Source organism: Musa acuminata, chromosome BXJ1-8 (assembly GCF_036884655.1).
Source record: "Musa acuminata AAA Group cultivar baxijiao chromosome BXJ1-8, Cavendish_Baxijiao_AAA, whole genome shotgun sequence".
NCBI lineage: Eukaryota > Viridiplantae > Streptophyta > Magnoliopsida > Zingiberales > Musaceae > Musa > Musa acuminata.
Genome location: NC_088334.1, coordinates 729696 through 751880, shown reverse-complemented (window position 1 = coordinate 751880; position 22185 = coordinate 729696). Strand labels below are relative to the sequence as shown.

The following is a 22185-nucleotide window of genomic DNA, read 5'->3' as shown; positions in this document are numbered from 1 at the left end:
TACCCAGTAATCATTTATGATACTGTTGTGAAAGGAAGCATGCTGTGTGGTGCTCTGCCATTTCATCTTGGTAAGTTTTATATTTCTGTAACAGAAATATAAAACTTATCAATTAAAGAGAAATTCTGTTTATTACTCGTTGGTAGGTAGTTGGAAATCTGTTGTAGATGCTGTTTGCTTTACAAGGGTGGTGTTGTACACCAGCTCCGAAGACCGCATCGATCATGTTTCAATTCTTTTAAAAAAATTTTAGAGAAATCTTCAACCCTTCTTTCCTTCTGTTTCTTTTGAATTGCTTTACAACCTTACGTTGAACAAAGGTTGTTTTCTTTAATGTGTTTTGTTAATCTCAGTTTGAACCTTTTGGTGTCCTTGTACCCGAAGAGCATAAAAAGGTTTTTTGTTTTTACTGTCTTTGTTCCCAGATTTACAAAATGGAAGTGGACTGTATGGCCCTACCATTCATGAATATTCTGCTGCTTATGAGATTCATTATATCTTTGAAAAGATTAGGTTAGAGCCCCCAAGAGTTTTGTTAGCCATGCATATTTTCTGTTTAATTGAGTTTCTTTCCCAATATTCATATTTGAAGTAATCATCCATAAAACAGGCTACATTGACATTAAAATAGTTATTGTTCCTGAGAAGTAGATGTCTAGGATACTATGTATCCATGCCATGCGTGAATGCCTCATGCTATCTACTTGGAGTTTATTTGTCATACTTGAAGAATATGTTTCTTGTGATTTTGTTGGAGTAATGCTAGTTTTACAAACTTTGTAGACATCTTCATCTATCTTGCGATGTTGCTAGTTGAGACATATGCTTGTTATCCTTGTTATTTAGATACTGTCCATTTTTTCATTTGTCTTTTGGTTGGAGGCTGAACTGGTGATATAACCAAAGTCCTGAATCACTGAAGACCTTCTAGAAGGTCTAGTTATGATGTAATGTGAAAAGTCAAGGTTTAGCATGACTCTATTTGACTGTATAATTAGTTTTTTTTATTTTTATTTTCCAGGATTTGAGCTATTTCTAAGATATAAACTGCCTGCCCTGATTTACTTTATCTGGTAGTTGTAATCTAGGAAAGACTTGACTCTAGAATAGTTAGATTTTAACTGAGCTTTTGAAATTCTAGCTAATCCAGCAATATTTACTGAGAATCTCAAAACACTTTATAGAAAGGTGGATGATTATTTAAACACTACATCCAAACGTTTTAGAATTTCAGGTGGATGATTATTTAAACACTACCTAATCCAGCCTTAAATGCTTTATTGAAGGCAGATGTTTATTGGTAACCATTTTGTAAAGCCATAATATTTATGATCAATCTTTTTAAAGTCCTACTTATATGACACTTGATGTATTATTGTATGCAAGGGATGCAATTTCAGGTACGGCACTCTACCTGTTTTTTGGTTACATATTTAAGGCAGATGATTATTGTCATTTTGTGAAGTCCTGTTTAAAGCGGATCGATTTTTAGATTATTCGGTTGAATAGAAGGTCGTCAATAAATCAGTCACAAAGTGGGTAGGACATGTCAAAGTCTATCCATAGTGTGAACTATGTTTTAAGAACTTGTCTGCATTAAAATTATAAATCACTTTGTCAACTTGAGTGATAGAGTGCATTGCATTCATTGTCAACTATATCATGAGGTTCTTCACCTATCAAATCATGAATGATACATTTTCCATTAATTAATGATGAAGTCCCAGTAATGTCTTGTGAAGCATCGATATGGTTACTGGATATTGGTGATTTAAAAAAGATATGTTGATGCATGAATGAAAAATATCATCTTTGTAGTTCGATAATTTTGACATTTATTTGGTGCACAGAAGTATATATCATTATAAGTGTCAATAGTGAATGTAACTAACAAACATATTATTGGAGAAAGAAACATCTCATAATGTTTTACAGAGTATTGTCAAGTGACAAGAGCACATTATCAAGATTCAACATCTAAACGACTTCCTCACGGTAAGGATTCACAAACTACCCACCAAGTATTCCAAAGTATATGATTTATGATCATTTAAAGTTCACATGCTTGTTGTATCGAAGCATACAAATGTGATAAGCGTTTTAAGGGATTTATGTTTTACAAGACATGCCAAATAGTATATAGCATCAAGAAAGCTAGGAGAGTAATAGTATAGCATCGAGAAAACTATTGAAACCCAAAGAAAGAAGCAAAAAACTTGCTCTTGTTTGATTCATAACATCTCTGCAACATGGAATTGTGCCTTAAAGGAAATATGAGGAAGATAAACAAGCTTCTGATGCTCATGCATTCATTGCACACAACTTGAAACATGAAAACATATGCTGTAAGAATATATAATCAACTGCTGCGAAGAGTCTTTTTTCCTAAAAGTCATAATCCAAGTCCGAATCTGAACAAATACGGATTGTTTTGCTCTGGCTGAAACGTCAACAACTGAATGACGACAACAACAACAACATGAACGACTAAGAAGATCTTTGGAACTGATTCAGCTGCTAAGATAAAATAGATAAGAAGGTAGCTGTGACTAATCCAATCGCAAAGGTTCCATAGAGGCAGATGCTGTGGATGAATGCTTTTGAAGGTGCCGCATCTGCTGATCCACTGGAGGTGGTATTAGCTGCGATGTGACAAACATGAAAGAGAAGGAAGTTTAGTTGATGCAGTTGATCTGAAGCCACTGCTGGGATTAGCCTTAAAGGTGTGTAGATCTTATGAGACCCAACCTGTCGTAATGTTTGTGAAGATAGAGTAATCCGGTGAGCTCCGAGACAAGTTGAGAAGCTCTGGCAAAAAAGAGGACCACAAGAGAGTGAGTGAGAAGGAAGATGCAGACCAAACATACACGATGCTGCAAGACTGGAGCAAAATTAACATCCATGTCAACAACTGTTGTTGTCATTATTGGTAGCAAAATCCTCGATTGATGCGTTAACTAAATAATATTCCAATGAAGTCTTAAAGATCTTTGCAACATAGTTGTGTGATTCCTTGATTTCGTGTTTTCCAAGTGCCACAAATTATCTAAAATATTGACTAAAATAGACACACTTATCACAGGTTAAAAATTGTAAATCTTGTCTAATAATTTTTACATATAAAGAATCTTCTTCGAAAATTTTTCTATCAAACTCATTTAATAAAATTGATAATACAAAACCATATCTAATAATCGAGGAGGAGATATTATTTAGCTTAATTGTTAGTTTGGCAAGTCTCAAATAGTCTCACATCAGAAAAATCAAGTTTGGTATCTCCTGTTTTAAAATCAGATACATCATAAGAAAATCTAATTGTTTGTTTTAGGCTTTTCTTGTTTAATAGTTTTGTGTTTTATAACCTAGGAACTTCTTCCTAAAGCATTGTAATAGTCCCTCTTTTATAGTACTGATTTGTTCCTCCTTCGTCCATATCCATAAATGTAAATCTGATGTTCTTGTTGCTTTTATTTTTTTTTACTTTATTATTATTTTTTGGTTGTCAAATTACCTGGGCTAACTCACATTAATCGGTAAAGAGAAGATCACCTCAAAGACCATTAGCATTAAAATCCATCTTTACCACTTATCATTTGTGCAAATAAAGAACTATATGAAAGGGAATAGTTTGATTAATTTGGAAGTCGGATGTTAAATTTAGGGCAAGTAGATCAAGCCTGAAAGCAGTCCCAACCAAAGGAACGACACTTGTACCTGCATCCAGAAGCACTAAAACCCTAAAGAAGATGATAGATCTTGCCACTCGACTTAAATATGTTTCGGATAAGTTGAGGGTTTTCCGATACTCTTAAACATATCATCACAAGGCAGGAATCATGCTCTGAGGAACTGATCATGCTAATAATAAATACATAGCAAGATCGTATCACGGACAGGATTCGTAAATGGTATAGTGTGGCTTACTGGGGCAGTCGCTGACGCTGGAGTTGGCAAGCTTGCAAGCGGTGGGGAGTTGCACGAGCCTGTCAACCTTGAGGCCGAGGGATTTGAAGGCGGAGGAGCCGGAGTGCGTCTGTTGGATGACATAGCAGAGGCAAACAGGTTGGGAGCCGCGGATATCCTTCACCGAGCTGCAGCAGTCGCTCGTTGGCTCTTCCTTGCTGCCACTAGCGTAGTCCTGGCAGGGAAGCAACTTGGTGATGTCCGATGCGCACTTGTCCTGCAGTGAGTCGTCTGAGGCGGACGGACCAAGTATGCACAAGAGGAGGAGGAGGAGGAGGCAGGAGAGGAGGGAGGAAGAGTAGATCCCAGCCATGATGGGCCTGCCGTTTAATGTGAGAGAGCAACTGGTGAGGAGGAGATGGATATGTAGAGACGCGAGGGTGGTTTGAGAGGTGGGATATTGATGAGGCGCTGCGTGAGGCTTTTAATGCCGAGCGGGTGGCAGATGTGTGGGAACACGCCAAGACAGTGTCACGAAGATTGTACCCCCCAAAAAAACAAAAAAAATACCTTTAAATGATTAAAAAATTAACATATTTTACTTATATAAAATCTAAATAACTATCTATCATTATTTTTATTATTTTTTTTTAAAAAAACTTCTATTTATTATTATCACCCTATAATTTTTTTAATTTCTCAAGCCCTTGATATTTTTTTTTTATTTTTTTTGAATACTATAAAGTATGATTTTAACTATAAAAAATGATTTTTTATTTTTTTTCAAGGCTCTTAGAACCCAACTTGTAACACCCTCGATTAATCCTACGTTGAAAGTGGGTAAGATTAAGATTGACTTATAAGGATACGATGAGTATACTATTATCAACTTTAGCTTAAGCATTTTGGTCAATGGTTTAGATTAAACAAAGTTGATAGATTAATTAGCCCATCAGGCTCAAGTCCTTACACAACTTTTACCTAATAACTTTCGAATATATGCTTACGGATCAAATAAATATATTCTAAATGACATCAAAAGATAAAGATATATATATATATATATAATATTAAAAACTAAAATCAAATAATCATAAATTACATATAGATAATTTATGATTATTTGATTTTAATTCTTAGTATTAAAAATTTTTATATGATAAAAATATGATTATATTTTTTATGAATATGATATTTTGTCAACTCACACGCACTCGGTTACCAACCATAAACCATGGTTGGCGTGGCTATAAACACCGCCATGTATTTATTTGTTTTCTTTCGTGAGAAAAAAAGGTCATGCAAAAGTATATAAAAAAACATGTCATGCTGGTGGTTTTTAATGCTCATTGACACTTGTTGAGCTGGAACAGATAGATAGATAGATAAATGCTTGTTCATCATATTAATAGGGTTGTCTACGACAATATACCTTAAATGAAGCCAGCTAATTATGTCACAGATTTTGACGAAAAAGTCAGATTGACAGATGATAAATTGGGGAAGAGAAGTAAGGAACATTGCTGTCGAAACCCAAACTCGAATTGCTCGTCATTAATTCGATTCAAATTTGTCGAATCGGTACGATACACTAAAGACTCCAATTTGATTACTTAATATACGAATGATAAAAGATTCATGAACTTGTCTACTAAAGTTTGATTCGAATACGGAAGTGAGAAAGAAGAAGATGATGTGATAAATAAAAAAAATTATATATGAATAAATATAAGGAGATCGTAACAGAATTAAATAAAAATCATAATAAAATAGAACATCAATATTTATGTGAAAAATTTCTCCAATGGTAAAAACCAAGGATAAATCAGAAAAAAAATCCACTATAAAAATAATAAATATACAAATCTTTGCCCAAAACTCAAGCAACAATCACAAGAGAATAACTGGGATATAAAGATTACGTAACTATGCACAATATCAAAAATCTTCCCAAGTAATCACAGTAAGAATTCACTACAAATATGATATTGAGAACAATGCCTAAATGATTGAGAACGACCTCTGTATTATCCTTATCTTATTTCCTTTCCTTCTTCTCTTATTTTTTTATAGTCATTGTTGTCCTTTTTTTTTTTTCTAACCGTCATATCTATTAGTTAAATGAATTAGGATTTAAATTAAATGAAAAGAGAGAAAACTAAAATGGGCTGTGGATAATTAAAGGCCCATATGGCTGAATAATGGGCCATCTGCCCAACAAAGAAGCATCTGACTCATTCCCCACGCATCCTCTGTTCTCAAGCTTAAAAGCGTTTCCCAAACGACGCGTCCTTTAAACCGTGTTCTATTAACACCACATTCTGGATGCAAGGAAAAGGATTAGATCAAATCCCGCATTCCATGTCAACCAGATGCCTAAAGGGAAGGTCATCAGACTTGAAGGTTAGAAAAGCTCATTTCTATCTATCTTCACCTCCTCTCATTCTTCATGAGAAGTCTGTGTACATTGCATAACACTAGTAGGTAATCTGTTTATCCTTTTTGAGTTGTATTTTATACTCTCAGTTCACAAAGCATACTTGTAAATTCATTATCGTTGTCTATCGGCTGTAGATTTTAGTTCATTGTCGTTCTAAATCTTATCATAAGTTTATAGTCGTATTATGCTTTCAGTTCTAATTCATTATGGGGTTCTCACTGAGCATTCATTACATACTTTCTTGGTTAATGTGAGAGTTGAGATATTGGCGGTGTCAACCGAGAAGCAAAGCTGATCGCAAGACCACAGACGTTCTTTCAACAACACCCAGTGACTTCATTTACTGATCCCAAATGATCAGCTACCTCACACATTGTCCTCGGATAAAAAAAAGTAGAAAGAAATTCGTCAAGAAGCTGCTAATTAACCTCCAAAAATGTCTCTAACTAGTGCTTGGTTTCTCCCGGATTGCGACACCTCTCTGAGGAGGACAAGGTGCGTCAAGGTTTTGATGATGGAACGAGAGCTGGAGGCTGAAATCCGGAGGAATAAGGGGGAGTCGGAGTTGGAGTTGGAGTAGGAGTTAGAAAAGGTATGGGAGGAAACTGGAAGGGAAAGTACGGTGGCTTCAGAAAAGGAAGAAGCCAAGATGGGATGGGGAAAGGAAGAGAGGATGGATCGGGCAACGAAATGTGAGGGAAGGGGAAGGGAAGCGATGGTGGGATCAGAAACGGCAGCGGAGAGAAGGGGAACGGGAGACTTGGCCAAGGAATTCCAAATGGTGGAAAAATCGGCCAAAAGATGAAGGACGAAGTTGCGAAACTCGACATGGCCGCCTCCTTAGCCCCGCACCGCGGCACGTTTCTCCGGGCTGGTCTATAGCTCAATGCGTTCAGGTTGAAGTAGCAGACGTTGCTCTCCCTGTCTTTGACGGCGACGTGCGCAGTCGAACTCCTGAAGCCCGCGACGTCGCAGCGCCGAGACGAGCTCCTGCTCAGGCTGGCTCGGCACATGGACTTGATCTCCCGCCCTTCTCGGCACTCGAATCCGTCCACCGGGGGGATTTCCAGCTTGTACACTCCGAATCTGTCGGTTGTTCTGTCAGCCGTGATCGACATCGCTTCTCTCGACGTGGAGTTGGCGACGAACTTGCAGTCTATCTGCACCTCGGCACCTGGTGGTGGGATCCAGAAGAGAACGAAGCTGGCACATGACGTACGCAGGAGGGAACGAGACATGGCATCGGATTAACTGCAAGTTTTACCTCGCAGGAAGTAGCTGTTCTTGGAGAAGTTGTTGTAGGCGCAGGTATCGCAGTAGACTGCACCCAGCACGGTGATGTGAGGAATGCGATGAGGAAGAGCTTCAGCGGAGAGGGAATCGGTGCAAAGAGCCGCAAACAAGAGCACCAGGGTCGCTGGATTCATGGCGAACGGGGGGTGTGATGGACAAAGCAAGAGGTTTCTTGTTCTTCGAGATCTACCACTCCGGTTCATATGATCGGAGAAGCCAGCCGAGGATTGCCAAGCGAAGGAAACAAGGACATGTGAGGGGTGTTGCTTCACGGGGGCTTGTGATTGATTTGGAAGCTTGCTGCGGGTCACATGTTGACAGTAGCTTTTCTGCGTCCTGCGGGGCGCTGATAAAGAATTTGAATCAGAAGATATATTGTACGTGCAGCTGCTGTCTTTAGCACAGGAACATCTCGTGTCTCTCTCTCTCTCTGCCTCTCTTTGCTTGTTTTCTCTTTCCCCTATCTCTTCTCTCTTCTCTCTTCCCTCAAAGGTAGGGAGGCAGAGATCACAGTGTTTTAGTGGACTCAAGCCACTGAAGGAATTGCTCTCTTTTCTTTTGAGGATGCTCGACTTTGGATCCCCAAAAGATTCACGGGAAGCTGTTCGAAAGGAAGGTACAAAAGGGGGTCATTTCACCTGTCACGTGAGGAGGGTAAGGTGACTATTTTGGACCGGACCGTGTTGCGTCGGCCGATCCGGCTTGATGTGGTTCTTGGGTTTGACCAGTTATGACCGGCATTCGAAGCTTAGACACTGAAGATTGCTTTCAAAGCATGCTTTATGGTTTCCTTCTTTTTCTTTTTTTTTAAAGGTATATTACCTTTACAAGAAAATACAAAACTGTTCTAAAAATAGTATTTAAATATTTCTTTTCTTATAAGGGTTTGGTGCAAGAAATCGTAAAAGTTTTCTACGTCTCGCAGCCGTAAGCTTCTCTTATGATCAATCTTACAATCATTCTAACATCTCCCCTCATGCTTAAATTGGATTGGGTTTCATACCGTACACTAAACCTAATGCAAGTTTATCATGATCTTTTGTAATTTTATCGAGATTGATTTAAATATTTTGATAATATTATAGTGATTATTGTTGATAATTTTTATGTTAGAATCTGTTCACGTGGTATGCTGACTCACAATAGTTAACAGACATTATGATTTGTTTACGTGGTATACTGACTCATAATATTTAAATCAAAATAGTTGATTTAAATAGTTAACAGACGTTAAAATCTGTAATATGCTAACTCATAATAAATTATTAATATAATTATATATAATTTAAGTTTAAAAAATTATATATATAAACTATAATATCTTGTAAGTCATCTCTCCCGCGAAGAGATAAAGGTAGAAGCGACCAGAGGTAGAGGTGAGAAGGAGTTGGATCACCATATTATATGCACGACAGGTTGGGGTGCAGGAGAGGACGAAGTGAGAGGTGGTGGGGATGAAGACGGCTAGGAGAAGGAAGATAGACTAGGAGACCACTGTATACTTAGTATCGAACTCATTGACACACATCCACCTGAGGTAGCACTGAAAACTCTTAAGCTTGTCGTCAACATGGGAGAGATTACGTGCGTACGACACCTTGTTAGGCAATAACGGCTCGATGTTACTGTTGATAGTCGCTTCCATGATGACACCTCCTCCCGTCTGTTAACTTAGACTTATATAAGTTAATGATTTATTGTGAGTGAACATGCTACGTAAATAAATTCTAACGTTTGTTAATTTAAATTTGACATAAATTATATTTTAAAAATATAAATATTATTTTAGATACGAGTAAAAAATAAGAGTATAAGAGATCCACGATAAAAATTATAGGAACTAAAATAGATTTTACTCTAATTTTATAGAAATAATGATTTTACACGATGATAAATAAATAAGTTACCAAATTATTAAATTAAATGGACTGAGCAAGCGTCCCATCAAAGGTAACATCTGCGGGATTTGCTCTCGCATCGGCGAGAAGACCTCAGTCGAGAGCGATTCCACCAATTGCTTTTGTACTGTGCGAAGAATACCCTAAGCGAAAACCTTTGGGTTTCTCCTACCAAAACTTCTCTGGTTGCTGTCAGTTGCATCCGTCTGCTGCTCAGTTGAGAGCCTTCCTCTATTGCTATTTGAAACCCTTCATTGGGTAATTGTTCCGTCGATCTTGGATCAGAGATATTGATGCTATTTTCCTCATTTTATGCAGGATTTCAAGAGAAAAAAAGTTCTTTTCCTTCGTCAAAGTTCAGTTTTGCATCGTTCTTGTTAAATAGTTTGGTACCAACCCTTTCTTTATGATGTGTTTCTTTGCTCTTAGGTATTCGCGATGGGTCTCAGCAAGACTGAAATCGATTTGATAAGATTGTTGGAAGCTGCTCGTAGACAACAGAATCAAACAAAGCTCGTACATGTAAGTATTTCGTCCAGCCTGGTGAGGCGGTTGATTCATGCGCCAAAGTTGTTCTCAGACAGACCAACTTCTATAGTTGTCATGATAATTCATCCATCATATTTAGATGTACGCTAGAGCCATGCTATTGCACACTAGGAATATTAATCACTCTCTAGAAAGAGGCTACCTCTAGAGAACAACTAATATCTCTCTCCTGGTGTTCCTAAGATTTTAAATTTGCATATGGTTTAACAATTCAACAACCTTATAGCAATCTTTTTTTTCTGTTTTGTGTTGGTTAAATCTCCAAATTCATTAACTTTGGCAGTATATTATCACACTAAGGGTACAATTAGAGCAATTAGCTGTTGAGACTCCACCATAAGCAGCATCGAGGTATATTTAGCTGTTCTTAATGGCTTCCTTTTCTACTTCATATTTACCATCTAAGCAGACATTTCTAGATTTTTTATTGATAAGTTTTTTTCTTGGACTTCACTGCATACGAAAACTAAGTCAAATGCCAGGCTGTTTGTAGGCCTTTCATGAAGAAGTTAGTGCCTTCAATATAGCATGGATTGGAGAGGAAATTTAAGTATATTTATCAACCGAGATGTGCAAATACTGAGATGCAAACTGAGGCATCAATTGTACCATAGAGTTGCAGGAATAAGTACACCAAGATGGTCACTATAGGATCCAGAGGCTGAAAGGAGTAAGCATAGTATTTTCAAAAAGAAAGAAGAAGTCATCAATCAGAAATATAAGAAGAGGGAAAGTCGTGCAGGGCAAATGATAGCATAAAGAGAGCTCATTAGGGAGAGCATTATTGAAAAGGTTGCATTAAATTTTTATTGTACTTGCAACATAAAACCAGATACCAATATCTCTTTTAAATTTTCTCCAGTTTGCTAAACTAGGTAGCGTAAGTTGCATAAAGCTTCACATCTTCATTCAACAGCAATTTTTGACCTTACAACAGAAATCAAGCTCAACTTATGTGCAAAATTAAGGTTTTCAACAGATCAAGCTCGATGGGAGATCTCAAACCCTTATTGTCAAAGCCCAAAGGCATACCTGGATTAGTTCCTAAAAATTCCTTGAAGTATGTTGATTGATTCAGTTTCAGATTGAAGATTTATTGCATATTTGCATGTTGAAACCCATGTATGATATGATGTATGAACGCATAGATATGGCTCTATAGCATGCTATGTCTGTACAAATCTTAGCACCAACATAATGCATGTCATCTAAAATGTTGCAAAGTTGCTTACATTGTTCCTGTTATAGAAAATGTTTTTTTTATTTCACCAATCATTTCTAGGTATTTTGTGTTACTGACAGCGAACTACTATATATTACACCTTTCTTTTGGTTCTTCTTAAGCTAATAAAAATTTGAATTCATCCATTAGTTTTTATCCTTTGTGCTGACAATTTCCACATATAGCTACATAAATTAGTTTGCATTAACACTTCACTATCAAATTCTGTTAAACAGCTATTTTTCAAATATGTTCATATTATCCCATTAGACTTTCATAATTTTTTAAGGTTGTAACTGAATGTGCATTTTTAGTCAACCTTGTACCAGTATGCTGTATATCGATCATACCAATGTAATATTGGCATGTTAAGCTTCTTTTTACCCAACGTACCATAGCCATCCAACACTAGTCTCGTATGCCATATAGACCATGTGCTTATCCTATCTTGCTTATCTTTTTTTAATGATAATTTTCTTTCTTTCACATTTGCTAACCCAAGAGGCACCTTCTATCTAAATTTAGGAGCCTTACTGATGCTTGGACTTGGCACTTTGTTCCCCCACTGCCATGTCTACTAGATACAACATAGCTGCTGGTTCAAGTTTTGAGTCTTGACTTGGCTATACTTTTATAGACAGGGTGAGAATAAGATGAGATTGACTAAACTTGACACTTCAGGCTGAAATCAGCCAATTTTGGTTGATTCTGGTAGGTTTGGCTTATTCCACCAATGTTATTTTTAATAAAGAAGCAAACAAATGAAGTAGAATAAGGAGAGTAGTCATTAGAAGAAGACTACCACTGCTTCTGTGAGAGAGAGAGAGAGAGAGGTAAATAAAGAAATGAAAAGTAGACAAGAGAAGAGAAAAAAATATTTAATATATAAAAGTCATACAACAACAAGAACAAAACAGTAAATATGTATTTAAGTCATAAATTAAAATATATATAGTTCCTCTTGTTACTATCTATATTACTACAAAACAAATTTAAGACAATGTTTCATGGATTACCTCTGAATTTTGATTCTGAGCATGACTCAGAATAAGATTCCTAGTTGAATTAAAATTTAAAAATTTAAATAAAAATAATTACTGCAGGGATTCGACAATGCTGCAGGGATTCGACGATGCCAGTAAAGTTGGATGCAGGAGCACTGACTCGCATTGAGAAAAATAGGTGTATTATGTGCTTGTTTATACATATGTTGTGTTTTGGTTTCTGCTATCTTGAGTGATAAATTTCATTGTGGCAATGCATGCATGCTAGTGAGAACTATACATCTTGAGTGAAAATTAGATTTGGCCTTCAATTTATCCTTTTGTGATATTATGGAGAACATGATTACCTTATCAAAAATTGTCTGTTGAGCAAATATTACTTTTCGATGAGTGCTGTATATAATTTATACCTCAACAACTGTAGTCTTTGATTAGAGTGGGAAGGTGCGTCTATGTTTCGGTTTTTCTGTAGGAAAATTTGAACTTCTTGGTAAATTTCCTGGTTGTCAGTAGATGATGGTACAGAGTAGGCTCGTGTTTTCCTAGTGTCATTTTGTTGCCAGGGGCCCATTCACTTGTTTTGACTACCTTTTCCAGTCACTTAACAGCCAGATTTAAAATTGATATTTTTGTCTAATAATAGAAAATTTCTTTTGAACCTTTTGTTGTCATTTTCTCATAGAACAGAAAGCTTCAAGAAGATTTGACAGACGATATGGTTGGCTTAGCACGACAGCTGAAGGAAAGCAGTCTCTTAATGGTCCAATCTTTGCAAGACACGGAGAAGGTATTGAGAATTTTCGTAATCATCTCTTATTTTAGTCTCATGTTTTTGTGTCTCTATAGCTGTAATCAATGCGAAGCATGTCACAAAAATCAGGTCCGGGAGAACTTCTTGCTAATGCACTCAAATAGATGCTAACACCACTGATCAAGAACTTATTTATGATCATTTTATCCTTCAACTGACCTAAACTGTAATTAATTTCCTAGAAATTTCGGCCATTTAGATGATCTTCATCCTCTTGCTTATTTAACTTTATCCTACAACTCATACCTTACCAACTCAAGACTATAATTACCTAAAAAAATGATGATAATATTATGAATTGCATTTATGAGTTTATCATCTTGTCGGTTGATTCTTCTGCTTAGACCAATGCAGCTTCCAAACAATGTGTGTCATGTCTTAATAGATTTACGATTCCATCGAGTGCCGTCGAGCACTGCTTGGCGAGCACCGCCCATGCCATGGAGGTGTATTCAGAAAGTTTGAAGACCACCTGCTTTGGCATGGCTTGTGATCTTCATGATGACTTGTGTCTTCATCATAATGTGATGGTTTTACTCATCCGTGTAACCTGACTCTTTCTTCCATAGTTGACCTTTCTAGTACACGAGAAAGAATGCTGCAGTAGATGACTTGTTTGGCTTTTTTGGTGTATACTTGTGTCAGCTCATTGCTTGGAATGTTGCACTGCAAAGTTCTGATATTAGATTACTTCACATAGACTAGTGCTGTCCAGTTCATAGCAAATAATTTCTTCATTATTGTGGAATTGCTTTTCTATTTCTTAGAGGTTGGTAAAGCTACTAAGTCAACAGAAAAACTAAGCTGACCAACAGACCCGTCTAGTCTTTTTCTCAACCGTCAATAACAGTGGATAACCCAAGAAATTTGATTGCTACAGAGCTTTCTACGGTGGATAGCCCCTGAAGTTTTCAATTTTAGGTACTGTAATCATTCATTTCGATTTCGGTCGGTCCGTACTGGAATATCGATCTGCATGTTGGTAAATACCGGTCGATACAGTGAAATTGAATTTGTTGCTACCTATATAATTTGATACACTGTTTTTTTACCATTAAAATTTTCTTATTTTTATAACATAATTTGATGGCATGACATTTATTGTTATTTCCAAATGGTAACGCTTTCTGTGACCTCGGCATCTGCAACTTTGTCAACAATTCCTTTTTGTCTAAATTTCGTATGAGATCTTAGTATCTGTTGTTTTTTTTTAACTTGTAAGGCGTCATGCAAGTTGATAATTGTGCTTATGAAGAACTATGGATAGAGCACAACATTAAAGAGGTGTGATGGTTGGAATTGTTATCTGTTGGCAAAATGATTTAGGCATTTGACAAATAGCATAAAATTGTATAAACATAACATAAATCCATATAGCCTGCAATAATTAATTATATGGATAATGAGTGTGTTAGCTTGGAGTCTCTAAAGAAATGTAGTCTATCCGAGTAATCTGGATTTTAGTTGAAAGACGTGATGAGGAAGGAAAATGCAAGTTCCCTCTATGAATTATGATCTAAGATCCAAGACTATATTAGGTTTAATCAACTTTTATTTGTTTCTTTTTAAGAGTTTGTATAACATCAAAGCACAAGGATCGATCAATGCTTGTTGGGTTTGCTTGTTGATTGGCTTGTTCTTTGACTGAAACTCCAATCCAAATCACAAATAGGTCTGATTCACTTGTTGGATTAATTATTATTATAAAAAAAAATCGAATTGATCACATGATTTTTTGGATTAAAATAAAATCAATTCGATTTTATAAATATAGTTAATTTTACTTGAATATCTTTAATTTAAGCTTTAATTATTTATCTAAGAGAGAGTTTATGTCCATTGATCTTTGTTCTCTCTCTCTCTCTCTTTTGGGTGGTGCTCACTCTTCCTAAGGCTCACACTCTTCGTTCTCTCTCCACCCCTCTCATGTATCTTTTCTTTACTTCCTTCTTTTCCTATTCATCAAAAACTGAGCTTAAAATTCATAATAGGATACAAAAACTCCTTAGGATAGAACTACCTAATGATATTTTGATGAATAAAAAAGGATTCTTTTTTATCTCCAAAAAATTTTATATGCATCAGGACAATTATGTCAGATAAATTAATTATTTTTTATATTTAAATAATTTATTTTTGTATTGGATTTAATGTAATTTACCTTTTAGATATCTTCACACCCTGTTTGATCAAGATAAAAAGTTTATGATTGTAATGCTGGTTCACACTATCATTTTTACAATTAAAGTTTCATTTTTCATTTATTTAAATATTTCTAAAAAAATATGGTTACATTATTTATGGCATATCTATGAAGATATTTTAATTGATTGAAAATCTAATATAAACTAATCTTAGTCTCTAATAGATATTCTTATTAGTTTAGAAATAAAAATGCAAATTGACATCTGCATCAATTGTATTATCGTTTAATATGATTGCAGCGTTTCTATGAAAGTACAAAACATAATATTCTTATTGCTACCAACATTTTGGAGACAACAAATATGTAGGAAAAACAGAAAGACAGAGCATTTATTTGAGGAGAATAAAAAGTAATAAAATAAAATAATTTTCTCAATAATTCGTGTAGAAAGAAAAAGGAATATACTCCTCGATAGTCTTCGTCCAAATCTCGTACAGGAAAAATGTCCGGTGACAGAAGGATTAGAATGTAGAAGAAGCCTCAACACTCAAAGAACAGCCGCAATTTGCCAGCCGAGTTTAACACTCTCTCCTTAAAGTCAGCCACAAGTTCAACGAGGAATTGGCCATTTCCGACAACACAAGTGGCATTATTGGTCTCACGTTTCAAACCTATCAAGCAATAAAAGAAGGTGATCTTCAACTTGCACAGTTTAATGCATCAACTTCAACTTGATAATTTCAAACGTATCAAGCAATAAAAGAAGGTGGTCTTCAACTTGCACGGTTTAATGTATCAACTTCGACTTGATCATTTCAAACTTATCGAGCAATACTTGCAGGAAGTTCTCATCAAATCGCGCATGAAACGATGCGAGTAATAATTTACTACTTGACAAATCATATGGCAAAAGTTTTTGTCATGCGAAACATATTAGACACGACAGGAAACCAATTCAAATTGGAAGCACTACGTGAAACTGCAGGCGAGTGGGGATTTCGGAGTCAACCTTTCATGCATGAAGCCCTCTTAAAGGTTGAGTGCACGCGTCCGTCTTGATGTGTTGTAATTATGTGGCGAGGTCACAAGTCAAAACGCAAGGTCATGTGCCTGCCGTAGACTTCTCAGCTCCGTTCGTTTCGTTGAGAAGTTCCAAGGTCAACCTGTCGTTTGGACCAAACTAAAGATGACACCGACGAGAAGAGTACGACTGTGTTCGTGTCCACATTGGTGTAGTCTTAGTTGGGGTGAATATAAACTACTACAGTCGTATCGTAGTTTATATTAGGACAGTGCTTGGTGAGAACCATGACAAGCGGGGGATGGGACACATAGTTAGATCATGTCAGCACTGAGAGAGTGCTACTAAGCACTTGTCACCTTCATCTGCCAACTCGATGCATGCTAATTTTCAGCTAGATAAGCTGATGATTTGGGCAGGCCTCGTTGCCTCTTGCATCAGCTTCTTTGTTCTTCCAAGAAAGCGGTAGAAGATGTCGTCGTTCACAGAAGGTGGAGTTAAGATAGATAGCGCTGGTATCAATCCGGTTAATGGCAGAAAGAAAAGGCAGGCACTTTATTATTGCGATGATGATACATGGACACACTACACTTGGTTTGTTTTTCTTCTGGGGATATAAGTAGTCGGACACATAATCTTTAGAAGCAAGAACTAAGGCGCCTATGAAGTAGAGGAATCGGTAAAAGGAAGGAGTGGGGGTGATGCAATATGACATCTTCAATGTTCTTTGTATCTTCGTTCGAGACCGGCCTGCATGCCTCACACTGCGTTGATCTCAATCCCCTCCTCTGCTGCTGCTGCTGCTGCTGCCGTCTTTCCGTTGTCTACGCCTTCACCGTCCTCGTTGGCCTTCTTCTTGCGATCGTTCTCCTCGATGCTGACCTGCAACTCCGATGCTGGGGTCGTGATCAGCTCCGCGATCTTGAGTATGTGCTCAGGCACCGTTGGCTCCACCACGACGTTCTTCTTCTTCTTGTAGATGATGTAGAGCAGCATTTGTGCAATCCCAAATACGAACCCCAAGACATTTGGAAGCTGCATTTGCCGAGAGAACCAAGTGTTCAAGCAAGAACGAAGAGAAACAAGAGCGACGTCCGGCTTCATTGTTACCTGAACGTATATGTCCTTGGTGAAGAGACCGTAGCCAAACCAGGCGATCGCGCTCAAGGTGAGGAAGAAGGACAAGAAGAATGGCATGAACTCCACGCTCTTGGTGCGGATAACGAGCCTCTGCACATTGGATTCAGCTTCGAACGTCAGTCGAAAAGAAAGACTGCACCGAGGCAATAGGTCGAACGAGATACTGATTCAGATCTTACGATGACGCTCAATGGAGCAGCAAAGACGCTTATGGAGAAGCCAACGCAGATCCATCCGAGAACTGTCACGCGATTGGAGCCTTTAAAGACTAGCTGAGTCAAGAGAACGATCGCAGCGAACGCCACCACATCCAAGAGGACGAATATTTGGATGCAAAAGATCTGCAACTCAAGATCGAGTAGCGCAAGATTAAATTTCTAGAGCCTTCAGAATTTATATATAGAGATGTATGTGTTCGTGATCACGAACCCTAGCCTTCTTGGGGGCATAGATGAGGTAGATGGTGATGTAGATTGTCTCGATGAACAGCCCAAAGGAGTTAATGGTGATGAGGAGCATCGAATTGGTCTTGACAAACGCATAGTAGATCCACAGCATGCAACTGAAGAGCGCAACAACGTAAGGCACCGAGTGGAACCCTTCCGTCGATTTCTTCCGGTAAACCCGATAGAACGTAGGACTGCGTATAACGGGTGAGGATGGCGTCAGATTACAAGCAAGCACACACAAATGAATCAGCACACAGAAACATAAGAGAACTCGAGAGGTGATGCTTACATCGGGGCAAGAAACACCATGAACGAGATGAGATTGCCTGCAAATCTCGTAGCTGTCAGTAATATGCCATGAAACAAAAGGCTGCTATGTATGCATGAAGGAGCAGCAGAATAAATATGATGATCCGCATGCATAGACTCACTAGGATTTTGGCAAGGGAAATAGGTCAAAAGCATGATATAGAGAAGCAATAGCAAAAGTAAATCTAGTTGTGGTTGGCTTGCGAATATTTATTTTTACTGAATGAAATAGAGAATGACGGGAGCATTGCATCACTGCCGGATGCCACATGCAGCACTGTGAAGAGTAGGTAGTTCACAAGAGTGCATGCACCAAATTCCCCTTCCAGAACTTCTACTGTGGCTGCCTCACTGCATCACACGATCCTAACTTTATGTAGCTACATTCAGAAAGAAGACAGAGCCGAATGAATAGAACCCGATACTGACTTCCCACTGAAGCGAGGCAAACAACAGCCGAGCGACCAAGAACGAGGAAACTTAATGACGATCTACATGAACAGCATAAGAAAAAAAAGGCAAGAGAGAAATGATTGGTAGATGGGTGACTCGGATATTGTTTCGGAGGACTTCACTAGAAGCATGATATGATGAGAGTGAAGGGGGGTGAGAAGATCTAAAGGGCGATCACCTAACATGCCGAAGGCGAAAGGCAAAGGGTGCTGCAATGATAGGCCAGCCATCTTCTCGTCGAGGAGAGCTCTAGAAATGAAGCACGAGCAAGGGTTTTCCCTCTCCCCCCCTTACTAAGAAGAAGAAAGACAAGAACCGTCTTCCACTTCCTCTCCTTCTCAATTGCTGTGTGTATGTTGGCTCCGAACATGAGGTCGAAGGCCCATTTTATAGGAGAGCTGGGGGGGCGATGAGCATTGGTATTTCACACATGTGAGTGGGAAGGCACAGGTTGTCACTGTCTAGAACTGCAGTTAGTCGTGGCATCGCACGTATAAAACTTGTAAACAGCAAGCAGAAACAAGATCGAATGTCACAACTTGATGTCACTGTCAACGTCAAAAAAAGGACATTTTTGTGTTGGAAATGCGAGGAAGAACATGACAAGATGAAAATATTTCATGTTTCACTCAAAAATCTTAGACAACTATATGTTTCATGATCTAACACATGGAGCTTATATAGTACATTATATTCATTACATTTAGTATGAATCACTCTTCACACAGAGGTCTCTCTTTCAAGAATCAATGGTAAATTTGATTTATTCTTCTATCAGAAAGTCTAATGCATTTGACCTCTTGATATAATGAATCTCTTTATGATATCTGGACATGTTTAATTCTATCATAAAGATATTAGACAAATCATACTTAAAATATATATAATCATAGAAATGAACAGTTAGAGAAGTGAATTCGAATAGTGTCTCAACTAAATGAAATTAATACTAGGGAAGCAGTCTATTTTTAGTTGTTAGCTCAGTCGTCGTGAAGCAACGCTACCATCAACCATGACAATAACGAAGCCAAGGAAAACATGTTGTGCAAGTCATAGAAGGCTGCACTTGTGTCGGAATCAATTGCTAACACATTTTTTCTTACTGTAGCTCGTACGTAGAGAGTTTCTAAGCTTGGTCCACAAGTGAGTTCAGATGAGAAGGAAAAAGGAGATGGAAACAAAGAAGGAAAACGATGGTTGTTGTTGTATGTGAGGCTAAACAAACCACAAGAACCATGAGGTGTGAAGAAAGATATCATCATATTGATGTTTTAAAAAGGAAATTCAAAATTCTGATATGTTTAAACAGTAAACAGACATTGAAGACATAATCAGATTTGAGTTGAGACCATACTGATACTGTCATTATCATAAACAGACAAATACTGTTCTCATATTAAGCCCAAAAATGTAACTGGAAAAGGTCACTGTCAAATACTTTTTAGCCAGTGTCTAATGCTTGAACTTTCTTCAATTCCTGTGCGAGTTTGGTTCGGACATGATACTTGTCCATCCCATTTACCCACGGCATTAATCTTACCAGAATTTGCCAGGAGAATTGCGAGCCTTTTTCTTCCTGCCGCCAAAACCTGGTGGTGTGCCCTCTTATCTCTTTGGTGTTTACTTTCTTATCCTCGAAGCCATATACACTATGCTATTTCGACGTGGTGCGGGACAAGAAGCACAGACTTGTTCCTTTTGTTCTCTCCTCTACACCTTAGTGTTTGCTTGATTAGTATGAAAGCAAGCATCGAGTCATTTATTTAGAAAGATTAATTGGAGTAGGAAGATGATGGAGATTTGTTTTGGCTATAATGGTATATAGTCCCATCATATTCTCATCCATAAAGCTATCTTATCTTTTTCACTGGTTTTAGTCTAGAATCTAAGGTCTTCCAAAATTATCTACGTTCTTTCTTAATTGCAGGATCTCACATACAAGCTAATTAAACGCGGCTAACTTTCGCTAGGAAATGAGGAGGATGAGATCTCGAGGAAAATGGGATAGCTTCCTTGCAAAACTAAGAAAAGAAAGATAGGATCGGAAGGTCTCCTATCGAGATCTTCAGTTGGGAGGAAGCTTTGCTCACTAGCCAATAACCATGAAACCATTTGTAGGATCAAAACCAAGGAAGCAGTAAGTCATTCTTTATTTTTTTTTTCTTTTATCCCTTCTGCTGCTTTTGTTTCTTTCGAAAGCATGCAGTTGTAGACTTCCATATATTGTGGCAACAGGCATTAGTCCTCACAACTGGGAAGATTCTTGTGATTTTGGTCCTCACAATTTCATGTGAAAAGGACCTGCATATTCCCGCAAATCCCATCTCATCTTTCCTATTACTGACATCATTCTCTTTGTCACCAACAAAAGATGCCGCGCCGAGTCCAAAACAATTTGCTGGCTCTTAGACAATAAGAACTTCCGTTGATATTCTCCGCGGTGAACCTGTGAAACAGACTTGCCAGTTGAAGGCAGGCACTGCGATTCCAGCTTGGCATTTTACTCTGTGAAGTGATAATCCATGAACAAATTCGGCTTCGCCACGGACCAGAAGTTAATGGCCACCTTCCATTAGAGGGGGATCGAAAGGGTATAGAATTTTTGTTCTCCCAGTCACAGCAAGGCGCCATGATCAAATCAGGAGATGTTGGAAGATGGCTTTTGTGTTCTCCTGAGGTATATCTTACTGTTGGATGGCTGTCTAAAAGAAGTACAAAAATGTCAAGTAGCGTTCGGAATCTCTAAAAAAGCATTCTTCGTGCTCCATCTTAAGCGTTTAGCACGAAAGCTAGCAGATCATCTGATTTGACGACCTGGTGGAACGAAGCTTGCTTAAGGTTTCCATGTAGCACAATTCATGGAATGCTGCAGGTAGCAGATTCAACTCTCGAATTATAATTGCCTTTCCACCCATACTTGAGCGAAACTACGACTTCTTAGTGACTCCGGCTGGCAGCCTTGTCAGCCTCGGAGGCTGAGAATTGTGTTTCTTCTCACATATCAAACCACTAACCGTGGCAAGCGGAAAAGCTTTGTTTGGTAATCGATGGACGACACATGCTTTTTGAGTCGTGAAGTTTCTCGAGTTGATCGTGCTTACTTAGCATGCCATTAATGACACGGATTAGCGATTGGCGTACACACGTTCTTTTCTTTTCTTTTTTTCTTGAGAGAGAAAAGGCTGGACTTATGATACGTGGCTGTTGTGTAAGAGACGTCCTGACGGCCATAGAAGAGTGCCACCACGGAGAGGAAGGCTCGAGGACTTGTTTGGAGGGGAAGCACTGAACTCCCCCTCTGGCTTCCACTTGGCTTTGCCCATACTCTCTACATTGTTCCATTATTGAGCTTGCTTTAGATGCATAGGTTCGCCAAGAATAGGCAGTGGTGGCGTTGTTGCTTAGGCCTTTCTTTTCATGACGAGGGGACTGTAATGTGTCATCATTCTGTGACAAGGATACATGAGACCGTGAGAGAAGCATCATATCATTCAGCTGAACTTACTTGCCTGCACTGGACCACTTGTCCTCCTCCTTTACTGACCAT

At 38.0% G+C, this 22185-nt stretch overlaps 3 protein-coding genes across 3 annotated transcripts; all 3 read right to left on the bottom strand.

The window, feature by feature from the left end:
• Nucleotides 1-2323: 2323 nt before the first annotated feature.
• Nucleotides 2324-4345, bottom strand: LOC103994166 (non-specific lipid transfer protein GPI-anchored 1-like). The gene is made up of 3 exons (XM_009414491.3): nucleotides 3925-4345; nucleotides 2749-2808; nucleotides 2324-2642 (listed from the first exon to the last, which is right to left on the bottom strand). The coding sequence occupies exons 1-3, from the start codon at nucleotides 4274-4276 to the stop codon at nucleotides 2518-2520; spliced, it is 537 nt and encodes a 178-aa protein (XP_009412766.2). The 5' UTR covers nucleotides 4277-4345; the 3' UTR covers nucleotides 2324-2517.
• Nucleotides 4346-6655: 2310 nt separating this feature from the next.
• LOC103994167 (proline-rich protein 4-like) lies at nucleotides 6656-8071 on the bottom strand. Its single transcript, XM_009414492.3, has 2 exons — nucleotides 7608-8071; nucleotides 6656-7517 (listed from the first exon to the last, which is right to left on the bottom strand). The coding sequence occupies exons 1-2, from the start codon at nucleotides 7837-7839 to the stop codon at nucleotides 6844-6846; spliced, it is 906 nt and encodes a 301-aa protein (XP_009412767.2). The 5' UTR covers nucleotides 7840-8071; the 3' UTR covers nucleotides 6656-6843.
• An 8747-nt stretch (nucleotides 8072-16818) lies between these two features.
• LOC135588886 (bidirectional sugar transporter SWEET14-like) lies at nucleotides 16819-18982 on the bottom strand. The gene is made up of 6 exons (XM_065081232.1): nucleotides 18817-18982; nucleotides 18166-18202; nucleotides 17857-18067; nucleotides 17607-17768; nucleotides 17398-17517; nucleotides 16819-17322 (listed from the first exon to the last, which is right to left on the bottom strand). Exons 1-6 carry the CDS (start codon nucleotides 18866-18868, stop codon nucleotides 17047-17049), a joined length of 858 nt encoding a protein of 285 aa, XP_064937304.1. The 5' UTR covers nucleotides 18869-18982; the 3' UTR covers nucleotides 16819-17046.
• Between the last annotated feature and the right edge of the window lie 3203 nt (nucleotides 18983-22185).